This window comes from Mustelus asterias, chromosome 17 (assembly GCF_964213995.1).
Source record: "Mustelus asterias chromosome 17, sMusAst1.hap1.1, whole genome shotgun sequence".
In the NCBI taxonomy this organism is placed as follows: domain Eukaryota; kingdom Metazoa; phylum Chordata; class Chondrichthyes; order Carcharhiniformes; family Triakidae; genus Mustelus; species Mustelus asterias.
The window spans coordinates 30534811-30547942 of NC_135817.1; the positions used below are offsets into that span (position 1 = coordinate 30534811).

Consider the following 13132-nt stretch of genomic DNA (forward strand, 5'->3'; position numbering starts at 1 on the left):
CATGCAGATGTCTATAGACAGTGAATGCTAGTCGGATTTTCAAGTGTGCTGATCATCCCACAACTGAGACCAATCCTTTTCATCCCCCATTTTGCACAGTGTAGGAGGTTGCTACTGTATGGCAACTAATGCATGTGTTTCCACCTCTCTATATGCTCTGAAATGGCCCAACAAACCACTCAGTTCAAGGGCAAATAGGAATGGGCACTAAATGCTGGCTTTGTCAATGATGCCTACAACCCAGGGAAATGGAAGTAGCGGTTATTATATTCTTGGTCTCGTTGTGCTGACACAGAAGATTCAGGCTGCTAAGGTAAGAAAAACATGACCTTTTTAAAGAAACAACTTACTGCAACTTCATCTTACCATGCGGCTCAACAAGAAAGAGCAAGATCATGAGACGATGTGTACTGTGGGTGAGATTTTCCCACCGTGCTCGCCTCAAAACCAGAAAATCCCATCCAAGGTCAACAGACTTTTCCATGGTCCGTCCGCCCCTCGCCTGCTACATTTCCTGTGGTGAGCGGAATGGGAAAATTTGCCCCTGTGTCTCTTCGGCGTATCACTGAGTTAGAATTAACTCTCATACTACATCTCTTCACCCCCCTCACCCCACCGGTCTCTGACTTTCATTTCTTTTTATAGAAACAACCGCAGTTTTACAGATCTCCCAACTAGGTCCTCTCCTTCTTTTAAGAAGATTGGGGATTTGATTCCTCTCAGACTCTGCTGGGCAGTTGGAAAATTTGTATACAACTCAAGTTCATCAGTCTGGTAATCTTCTGGGTACTTGATGAATGCAGCACCTCTTATCTTTTTGGTTGGGTACATGACTGCTAGGTTGCTTCTTTGCGGCATAACTGTTCCTTCTCAACGTACCATTTTTGGTTTGAATGAGGTAGGACCGCAGATGTGGTGATGATTCAATCACTTGTCTGTAGTGAGCTTGATCTCGGATCCAACCTGGCTCTCCTGGTTGGAGATATGGTAGGTTGCGTGCTTTGTGACATTTGTCACAGAACCACATCTGGCTAAAATGATACTCATCTCCTTTTCCATCACTTTTCCCAGTCATCAGCTTATACTCACTGAGTGCATGTGGGAGAACAGGAAATTGAGTCCTCAGTCATCTTCCCTTGAGGAGTTCATATGTCGCTAAACCATTTAGGAATGGAGTTGAACCCTCAGAAGTGCAAATTGGATGTCATCATTCTTCTTCAGCAATGTGTTCACTGCATACACTCCACTTTCAGCTTCACCATTGGCTTGATGCTATCTTGGTAAGCTTGTAGTATGGACAAGTCCATACAATGTCATGAACTCTTTAAAGTATTCAATGGCGAACAGCAGTCAATCGTCTGAAATTACAAGTTCTTGGATTCCGTGCAAATATCTCCTTCAATGACTGCTTTATCACTGCTTTAGGAGTGTGACTCAGTTGCTTGACTTCCATCCATCTGGAGTTGAAATTTATTATGATCAAGAACATCTTATGTCTGAGTTCAAAGAGTTCCATCCCAAAATGCTCCAATTGTCCTGAAAGAAAGGAGGATGATATCAAGAGTTCTGTTGTTTCTTAATGATGAAAAACACAAGTAATACAGTTTGATATAATCTCTTACAAAGACTTTGAGAGATCTAGCTACCAAACAGAATATCTTGCTCTGGTTTGACATCCTGTGATGCTCAAATGTCCTTGGTGCAATCATTGCAGTACATTGAGTCTCCGGATTCCTGTAATTGCCAATTTCTCATCAACTAGGCTGAGGTGTCCCCTGTGCTCATAGTGCTGTCTGAGAATGGGATCATGTGTTATGTAGGCTGGCCATTCTTTGTGGCAGTGCTGTCTGATCTGAGCACATTCTTCCTCAGATTTCTCTGTATTTCTGCTTACACAGTCAATGAGTAGTTGCTGGTGGAGTTGCAATTGTTGTTGATCCAAAGGTTTCTATTTCTTCAACCTACATCACCTAGTTTAGGCCTTGCCACTGGGATATGGGACAAAGCATCTGCTGCGCTGTTTTCCTGGAACATCCTCTGTCTTTGCATCATCCCCGCTCTCAATCTGTATTTATGAAGGCATTTTTGCTAACTCCTTAGATTTTAAGTGTGTCACAATGGGTTTGTGGTCTGTCTCTATCTTGAAGTGGAGACCAAGAACATAATCTGCAAACTTCATGCTTCATTTTCCATTATTGCATTTCCTTGTTTAGTCTCTGTCAGTGAATGGGATGTGTAATAAACTGGTTTATGCTTTCGATCCATCCATATCTGAAAGAGTATAGCAACCAATCCTGTGGGAGATGCATCTGCAGCAATGACAGTGGGTCATATTTAGCTATAATATCAGGTGATATCAGCAGCTCTTGGATTTTCTCAAAAAACCTCTGTAATGCTTCCTCCTAGCTCCATGTATTGTCTTGTCATAACACTTGATGTAGCAGCACTTTGTTGACAACTAGGTTGGGCAAGAACTTTCCCATGAGTCTCTTGAGCTCAGTAATATGGCAAAGAACTGGAATCTTTGTGATATCTCGCCTTCTGTGGATCAATTCTGACACCAGATGCATCCACAATATGCCCAGGGAGCTTGACAGTTGGCTGTGAGAATTTGCATTTGTTGTTGAATGTAAGCCCTACTTCCTGTAGTTGTTGGAGCACATTTCACACTCTGGGATCATGTTCAGTCTGAGTGTATCTATGGGTCAGGATATCATCCATGTAACATATAATTCAATCCAGTCCTTCTAACAAACTTGAATGACTCTGAAAGATTTCTGGCACTGATATAATGCTGAAATGTAATGTGTTGAAACTAAACCTTTAGGCAGCATGGTGGCACAGCGGCACTGCTGCCTCACAGTGCCAGGGAGCCAGGTTCAATCCCCGGCTTGGGTCACTGTGTGGAGTCTACACGTTCTCCCCGTATCTGTGTGGGTTTCCTCCAGGTGCTCCGGTTTCCTGCCACAGTCCAAAGATGTGCGTGTTAGGTTGATTGGTCATGCTAAATTGACCCTTAGTGTCAGGGGGATTAGCAGGGTAAATATGTGGGGTTACGAGGATGGGGCCTGGGTGGGAGTGTTGTCGGTGCAGACCTCCTTCTGCACTGTAGAGATTCTATAGATATTCTATAGGTACCACTTACAGTTAGCTGGGGCAGTTGATGGATGTTGTCCCTGCCTCCCCTAGTTTTGACTGGCCACCTCCCTGCTTTTAAATTTAATATACTCCACTGAGTCAGTCATTTTTGGCATATGATTCTCCCTGTCACCTTGAATCACCAATCGATTTTGCTTCTTGATCTGAGCCTGTCTGCTCAGTTAAATTGCCATTGTTAAGATTAAATCATCTCTCAACTGCAAGTGGTCAGTCAATGTTTCATCCAAGACTCCTACAACAATTCCGTCCCTGATTCGTTCATCTTTTAAGCTGCCATATTCACAGAAAGTCCACATAGGTCATTGATTAATGCGTCAATACATTCTTCTTGCCACCAGGTATGCATGTTAAATTTAACACGCTCAACAATGGTGTTTGCTTCTCAAGTGGGCATCAAGCACCTTCTATTACTTTATGGACAATTTTTTCTTCTTCAATCCCTTGCCTGACTAGGATACCATCTGCACATCCACCCATCGCACATTATACCGTACTGACCTGCTCACTGCCCTCCTTCACAGTGAGGCCCAATGTGGTGCCATATCTGAAAAATCCTCAGTGCCAATTCAACCATGCTTCTGCATGGTTAAAACCTGTGATGTTGCAAAGCATTCTGATAATGGCAGAGATTTTTCTAAGTTTGTACTTTCACTCACTGCCACTATATTGCCACAGTGTTGGTCTCGTGCTAACGCAGAATATTTACAGATTCTGCTGAGGTAAGGAAAACACTAACTTTATTAAGAAACAACTTACTGTGGCCTCATCTTGCCCTGAGGTTCAACAAAGGGGAGCAAGAACATGAGATACTGCATCACTTCCTGTGAGGATGTACACTGTGTCTCATTTGCATATCACACCACAAGAATTAATCCCTTAAACTACAGCGGTCAGCAGAAAACTGATCATCGTTCTTTCCCTTCTACCTAAAACACTTAAGGTAAACTATAGTTCACGCACACCCATCTGTCAATCAACTGATAGGAACCAATTAAAAATACGGAATTCTGCAATTCCAACTGAGAGTAACATAGAAACCCTACAGTGCAGAAGGAGGCCATTCGGCCCATCGAGTCTGCACCGACCACAATCCCACCCAGGCCCTACCCCCACATATTTTACCCGCTAATCCCTCTAACCTACGCATCCCAGGACTCTAAGGGACAATTTTTAACCTGGCCAATCAACCTAACCCGCACATCTTTGGACTGTGGGAGGAAACCGGAGCACCCGGAGGAAACCCACGCAGACACGAGGAGAATGTGCAAACTCCACACAGACAGTGACCCGAGCCAGGAATCGAACCCGGGACCCTGGAGCTGGGAAGCAGCAGTGCTAACCACTGTGCTACCGTGCCGCCAGGGTAGGGAAACATGAGTCTAAAACATGGAACGATAAATCAGGACAAAATTAATTCTCACATGGACAAATGTGGGTTAATTAAGGAAAGCCAGTGTGGTTTTCCTAAGGGAAAATCATATTTAATTAACTGGCTGCAGTTTTTTGAAGAGGTAACAGAGAGGGTTGATGAGGGCAATGCTGTTGATGTGGTGAACCTGGACTTCCAACAGACGTTTGATATAATGCCACACAACAAAACTGTGAGCAAAGTTATAGCTAGTGGAATAAAAGGGACAGTAGCAACATGAATATGGAATTGGCTGGGTGACAGAAACAGAGAGTAGCAGTGCTGTAAATGGTGATTTAGGTCCGAAACATTCACTCTGTTTCTCTCCACAGATGCTGCCAGACCTGCTGAGTTTATTCAGCATTTTTTGTTTTTATTTCAGATTTCCCGCATCCGGAGTATTTTGCTTTTAGATTGGACGAGATTCTCTGGCCTCTCCTCAGCAGTTTTCTCAGTGGCGGGAAGTGGTGCGCCGTTTGCTGGTGGCGGGACCCTTTGGTCTCGCTTACTGTCAATGGGAATTCTCATTGAACCAACCCCAGGCTGCCCGGAAAACTGGACTAGAGAATTCCGCCGGTGTGAACGGCCGGAGAATTCTTGCTCTGGAGGAACCTTGGAGTCCATGTAACTTTTCCTGATTTTTATTAATGGGATAGGGCGCAATTTCAACATTTGCAGATGCTATGAAACTTGGATTAATTGTGTAGAAATAGACAAGTCAATGGAATGAGTGGAAAGGTGTCAGCAGAAGTTCAATGCAGAGAAATGCAAAGTGATTAATTTTGGTAGTGTAATGTATTAACTATGTTAGGGGTTGTGGGTTTTAAACAAAAAGAAAAAGATGTGGTTTGCACACATAGATTCAAACTAACACAACAAGGTTTACTGAAAGATGTTCTCTGCACTGCACAGAATAGAAACTGAAACTAAAAGCAGGAGCCTCTGAAACACCCCAGTAACATCACCATCAAATCATGTGACCTACTCTTAAAGCAATCATGCAACTACTTAAAGATATGACAGGTAGGGAGACCATGTAGAGACAATATAGATTAAAGAGTGCAACTCCAAAGGGGGTGGAGGAGCAGAGGGACCTCATTGTATATGTACATAATTGTAGGCGGCTGGACAGATTGAGACAGTGGTTAACAAAGCATTCAATATCCTAGGTTTTATTAATAGATGCTTATGCAAGAGCAAGGAGTCTATGTGGAATCTATGTAAAACAGTAATTTGGCCTCTCCTGGAGTATTGTGTACCATTCTAGGTGCAGCATTTCAGGAAGGATTTGAAGGCATTAGAGAAAGTGCAGAAAAGATTCACCAGGTTGCTACCAGGGATGAGGAATTTCAGTTATGAAGACAAATTGGAGAAGTTAAGAATGTTTTCCTTTGAGAAATGAAGGCTGAGAGGAGATTTGATAGTATTCATAATCATGATGATCTAGACAAAGGAGATAAGGAGAAACTGCTCCTACTTGCAAAAGGATTGAGAACAAGTGGGCACAGATTTAAACTAATTGGCAAAAGAAGCAAAGGCAATTTGAGGAAAAATTTCAGGCAGTGAGTGGTTTGTGGTAATGCTCTGTCTGAGAGCATGAAGTTCAATCAAAGCATTCAAAAGTGATTTAGACAGTTACCTGAAAAGAAAGAATGTGCAGGGTTAGGAGGAGAATGTAGAAGAATGGCACTCAGCAATTTGCTCATTTAGAGAGCTGGTGCAGACATGATGGGCCGAATGGTCCCCTTCTGTGCTTTAACAATTGTGTGACTCAGGTTTATGGATTTCATCAAAATGCTAAATTATTTTCTTGTGTGTTTTTCCCCATATAATTGTAAAAATCACAGTGCAATGCCCCATATTTTTACAAATTGTTACTTCTGTTTTCTGTTGACTTGGTATTTTGATTCCTGTACCACTCAAAGGGTCATCTGGACTCGAAACGTCAGCTCTTTTCTCTCCTTACAGATGCTGCCAGACCTGCTGAGATTTTCCAGCATTTTCTCTTTTGGTTTCAGATGTCAGCATCTGCAGTAATTTGCTTTTATTTTTCTATTAGATGGGCTGGCTGTCAAGAAGGCAGTTTTACAACTTGTGCCCACTGGTGTTCTGAGTGAGTTCACTACTAAGCTCCATCTGGTTTTTCTTGTTAGCCAACATAAAATAAATAGAACATGGACATATATAGCATTCTTCACATCCTCAGAATATTCCATAGTACTTCAGATCGAACTGACTGCTTTTGAATTGTAGTCACTTGGATTTTGGGCAAACACCAGAGCCAATTTGTACACAGCAAAGCTTCATTAATAGCAATGAGGTAAGAGATTAAGTTATTTTATTTTAGGAGCTTAATTGGTGGATAAATATTTGCCAGGGTAAATCTTTTGCTTTTTTGAACAGTACTCAGAAATTTTCCATATCCACTTAAATGGGTGGATGGAATCTTGGTTTAATGTTTAATCAAAAAGACAATATGCATTCCCAAAGAACTCCTCAAATGTAATGCTCAAATCCTTGTGGTGCGGTTTTAAACAACAAATTTCTGACTCTAGAAGTGAGTGTGTTACCACCAGACAAGCCACTGCAAGCAAATTGCTTCAAATGCACCACAAAGGCAATGAAAACTCGAATTGGTTCATAAGTGCAATATGTAGATGAAATTGTAGACCAAGCTGCTTCCAGGTTTAAACCTTGGTCCATGCAAAGTTAGTTGATTTCATCAAGGGCAGTGATGGGAGCCTTGCAAATGCCTCAGCATTCATGGGACTAAATAACTGAAGAGTCAGGATTCCCATTAGCTATAATGTAAATCCTGATGGAAGTATATATAAATTGACATTAGATGATGACAAGATTTGGCTCAGCTGTGATATTCTCCATGGCCAAGTTGCCCAATGTGTAAGTCACTACATTCAGGCCAGGAGGGGAAGAATAGAACGTCTTGCATCCGTGGAAAACTTTGCATTTGTAAAATAATGTGCTGTACCCTGCAAAGGTACATTTTATTCCAAGAGAAAACATAAGACATAACAGAGTGTGGTAGTCAAGGATGTTGTTAATGTATCAAACTGAATTGAAAGAAAGTTAATTTTCTCTCAGAGAATTCAGCATGAACATCAGAAATTATTTCAATTATTCTTTTACATTTTATGAAACTGACATAAGAAGAGCTGTTAAAGAAAACTTCTTCAGCTTTCAACAACACAATTATTTTTGTATAATGGTAGCAAGGATTATTTTAATGATGCTGCTTATGCCAGTGCTTCTGGGGAAATGCAGAGGGAGAGAATTATGAGCATTGTAAACATGATAAAATTTACTATTAGTAAAAAAGTGCACATTTTGGGTGCTGAAAAGAATATGCTCCACCGTCAAATAGGTTTTGTTAAAAAAGGTATTTTCCTACACAAAGGAGAATGAAAGGATTTCTGCCAAGGATGTTGAACATTTCTATATGTATTGAAAATGTGGAGATGAGGACAGGCAGGAATTTTTGAATGTATCAGTTTGCATTAATGGATAGTATAGTGGGAGTTGATTTTCAACCCCTCCTGGGGTACCAGAATGGAGGTAATGTAGCCACGACAAACAGCACCACTTGCTTGCGTTCCAGTTCTCCGACTCCAACCCACCCCAGACCATATTCCCAGAGGTGGGTTGGGAACTGCACTGTTACCCGCCTGCATGTGAAGAGTAGCCAATTGACCAATTAAGCATGTATTAAGGTCTATTAATGAAGGCTGACTGAGATTTTCTAGTCAGCCTCCGAGTTCTCAGAGGTGACAAGAGCCATTTTAGCTGCTTTGAACCATTCTCCTCAGGCAGACGAATGAACTATTGCTCAAGGTAGGGTTAAACATAGAACATAGAACATTACAGCGCAGTACAGGCCCTTCGGCCCTCGATGTTGCGCCGACCAGTGGTACCAATCTAAAGCCCCTCTAATCTACACTATTCCAATATCATCCATATGTTTATCCAATAACCACTTGAACGCTCTCAACGTTGACGAGTCCACCACTGCTGCAGGCAGGGCATTCCACGCCCTTACTACTCTCTGAGTAAAGAACCTACCTCTAACATCTGTCCTATATCTATCACCCCTCAATTTAAAGCTATGTCCCCTCGTGCTAGCCAACACCATCCGAGGAAAAAGGCTCTCACTATCCACCCTATCTAATCCTCTGATCATCTTGTATGCCTCTATTAAGTCACCTCTTAACCTTCTTCTCTTTAACGAGAACAACCTCAAGCCCCTCAGCCTTTCCTCATACGATTTTCCCACCATACCAGGCAACATCCCGGTAAATCTCCTCTGCACCCTTTCCAACACTTCCACATCTTTCCTATAATACGGCGACCAGAACTGTACGCCATACTCCAAATGCGGCCGCACCAGAGTTTTGTACAGTTGCAGCATGACCTCCTGGTCTCCCTGCTCATTTCTTGCAGCAGCAGCCTCAGGCTAACCTGTGGAGGGGTTACCCATGACCTCTTTCCACGGCATTGGTCTAGCTGCAAAGAGCATTTAAACAAAAATTAATTCAGGAAAAATTGGGGAGAGGTGCTTCCAGTTTGAAGCACTGCCTCCCTCACTTACCTGCCTTTACCACCTGCTGTTGCTTTCAAGTTGGAGATCAATGATTCTGATTGTCCCTCCAACTTTGAGAATCCCTCCTTAATTGGACAGAAAATCTGACCTACGATCACTAATTGGCTGTTTTGACCAAAATCACATGAGTGACTATTCCCCACACAGTGAATGTTTCTGAACCTCCAGTTGAGCCTGACAGTGAGGTTCAGGTGGCCATAGGAAAAGTCCTGCCTATTGTTTGGGTCTTACCGTATTTGTTGCCACATTATGCCCTTATTTATGTGTTCAGATTGGGTCACTACTGGTGCGGAGCATTATCAAATTATAGTTCAGTGCCACAGAGTGGGAATGGATGCAAATTTGCATTCCCAATTCAGATACTGTTAAACAAGGTTGAGCTGTGCACAGGCAACGCTGAGGCAGAAGGGAAAAAAACTGGGTTGGGGACGGGGTCTGGGGCGGTAAAAGTCACCACTGCCATCATCTGGCAGCCAGTTCTGGGGACATTGGGCAATGTCCTGGGAAAAGGCCATGAGACGTACTATTCTGTTTGTCAATGATCTGGGCAAACTGAAAACAGATATAAAAATGCTAAAAGAATGGAAAAGAAATGGCCATGCTCCCTCCCATAAGAATAAAGTTAAACAATGTTGTACATATTCCCATGCATTAATTAGTATCATTTTATAAAAGGCTGAGGCTAACACATCTTATGTGAAACACCTATTGCCATTGATAGTGACATTCTTTAAAAAAGTGTGGAATGTACATGCACTCCAGTGGAACAACCATGTTCATAAGGGAAGATGTTGGCATAGTGATAGTATCACTGGACTAGTAATCCAGAGTCCCAGGCTAATGCTCTGGGGTCAAATTCCACCACAGCAGCAGGTTGCATTTAAATTCAATTAATAAATCTGGAGCCATCATCAAAAGTTATGAAAACCTGTCTGTTTTTTTTGGGGGGGGAGGGCTGATCTACCATCTTTACCCAGTCTGCCATACATAGAACTTCAGACCCACAGCAATGTGGTTGACACTTAACTATCCTCTGAGGTGTTCAATTCAAGGGCAATTAGGGATGGACAACAAATGTTGGCTTTGCCAGCAATGTCCACATCCCATGAAAGAATCAAGAAAAAAAAGAAAAACATAAAGTTAACTTAGCTTTGAGTCAGGCCGTTCAAATGATGTTTTGGCAGCAAAAACTTTTTTTTTCAGTTTAGCACAACAGGATTAAAACATTGCATATTTTACATTTGTGAAATGATATTTAATAGGATATCAGCAAAAGCAGCATTATATACGAGCAGTAACTGACCAGCACAGATATTCTATCTCACTAAGCTGACAGCAGTGAGGCAATGGGCATGTGTCCAGCATTGGAGCACTGCTTCTGCTTCAGTTCTGTTGGCATGTCAAACTAATATCCATATTCTGCCAACGTTTATGTGGGTAGCGCCAGCTAAACCAGGTATGACCTGCTGAAATGTTGACTTGATAATTAAAACTGCAGCCTAGTTATGATGGCATCAACTTCCACACTATTTTGCAATAAATCTTGCTAGTCTAGATGACTACTCAAATAAAACACACAATGGTGTTGGCTAAACTCTGGCACCAAACTATCCTGATTGCTGAGTGTAAATCTCAGCATAATCATTCCAAAAAAAAATCATGACTGCTGTTCACTAGGAACACAGGGACATAGGAGCAGGAGTAGGTCATTCTCTGATGGGGGGAGGAGGGGGGGTGGGGGGAGGAGGGAGGCCCGCTTGTTCTCTGGTGGGGGGGAGGGGAGGAGGAGTGCCACTTCGTTCTCTGGTGGGGGGGGGGGGCGGAGGTGAAAGTGGACCAGATCATTCTCTGGTTGGAGGGGAGGAAAGGAGGAGGGCAAGATATATCTCTGGTGGGGGAGGGAGGAGGGAGGCTCGATCATTCTCTGGTGGGGGAGAAGGAGGGAAGCCAGATTGTTGTTTGGGGGGGGGGGGGGGGGGAGCGGGGAGGGGAGGCGGGCCAGATCATTCTCTGCTGGGGGAGGGGAGGAGGGAGGCCAGATGTATCTCTGGTGGGGTGGGGAGGTGGGAGGCGGAGGGAGGCCCGATCGTTCTCTGGTGTGGGGGAGGAGGGAGGCCCTATCGTTCTCTGGTGGGTGGGCAGGAGCAGGGGGGTCCACTGCCACTCTGCGGGTGATCGGTGGAGGGGAAAGCGGGCAGGGGGTCGTGATCGGTCTGGGAAGCGGGGTGGGGGTGGGTAATTAAGGGGGACAGTTATGTTGCGGGTATGGGACTTTATGCAGCCCGGGAGCAACGTGATGGGAGCATTTTTCAATTTTCTTTTTACTGTGCATGCGCAGTTGAAGGCTCCGATCAGAGCAGCAGCGTTTCAGGCGTGATAAGCCCCGGCCACAGCGCAATTCAGACTCGCGATTTGTTTTCAGGCTAAGTGCGTATGGAGACATCTGGGAACAGGTTTCCAAGTCTGAATTGTGCCCAGATTCAACACTTCGAACCAAAATGGTAAAATGTGTCACATTTATCATGTGTATGCTATGCTTCTCTAACTACAACATCTTGACATATTACTTAGGTAATAGCTAATAGCAAAAAGAGATGAATATCAAACATTTTATGCATTGATGTGTGTACTAACAGAGTGAGGAAACCACCTTTATCTATTATATTGGGAACATAGTTTATGAAAGAAAATCAATTTTAATTATTGAAGTAATATTTCTTATTCCCTTACACTGCCCTCCCACAATCACACTTGCTCTACCTTACCTGGCAATAACAAAAAGTACACAACTGACCCCAAGGCAGGCCAACAGCACGTACATCCAAATATCTGGGGACAGTGGATTCAGGAAGGAGAAAACGCCTGGGTTTGTGCCATTGGGCTTGCGGTAGAGGATGCTAATTCCCAGAGTCATGAAGGGTTTCGAGAAGTCAATAACTTTCTCTCGTACGTAGGTGATAGTGAGAGGGGCAACCGCTAAATCTGCTTTCTGAAAAGAAGAAGGAAAGATATTAAGGCGGTTTCAAATAATAACGATGTGGAACCACAAAAGAATCAATCAGATCTGTTCAGCAATTTTATTTTAACACAGAGAAACGGAAGTATTGTATGCATCAAAATAGTTAATTTCAATGTGAAATGACTAGATTAGTTGATTGGAATAGGGTGTTACATTGAATATCATAAACAATGTTGTGTGAAATATTCTGACATTTTTATGTTGTTTGAATGTTACTTATTTTGTTACTGAGATTGGCTTAAAAAAAATACATGTAAGTAGCTATCTCCATGCAATATTTCAGCTAATGGTGAGGACTCAGCATTGCATACTTCTTTGCATGCAAATTGAAGAAGCAGTTTGCACTATAGTTTTGCAAGCTGCAGCTAATGAACAACACTTGTCAACATAATGACCAAATATGAAACGAGACAATGATCTGTCCACGATTTTTTAATATAATCACGCTTAATCATTGGTTTTTTCTTCAAGCGTATCGGACTGTATATGATAAGAGATGATATGAATTTGGATTAATATTTTCATAGCTTCATTGGCAACTCAGTTACAGAGCGCTGTCTTTAATAAGATTGGAGTCTAACTGTTGCAAGATTAGGGATAACAAATTAATCAATTCTACTAAATGGAACTAATCCACCTGTCTGAGTTAATTAAGTTACTGGAAAACATATTTCCATTAATAATTAAAACCAAGTCAAAAATCATTTCTATCTTTATCGTATCTGGAGAACACAAATAAGGCCACAATTAGATTGACTTCATGCAATAATGCCTTGTAATACATCATGGGAGCATACTTTTAATCCTACATACACTCTATCATATTAAACTAAATTTAGCTTCACATAACGGTCTGTCAAATGAGAACAATCTTGGTTCAAGGTTTGCTTTACAGAGAGAGCACCACAGTGTCACTGTTTAATTAGGTGCA

At 42.4% G+C, this 13132-nt stretch overlaps 1 protein-coding gene across 1 annotated transcript in view; it reads right to left on the minus strand.

The window, feature by feature from the left end:
- The window catches only part of LOC144506409 (glutamate receptor ionotropic, kainate 1-like), a 367974-nt gene that overhangs the window by 65248 nt on the left and 289594 nt on the right, over positions 1-13132 (minus strand). Inside the window, exon 11 of the mRNA XM_078232482.1 lies at positions 11948-12171. Coding sequence (XP_078088608.1) covers positions 11948-12171 — 224 coding nt within the window. The remainder of the gene's footprint in view (positions 1-11947; positions 12172-13132) is intronic.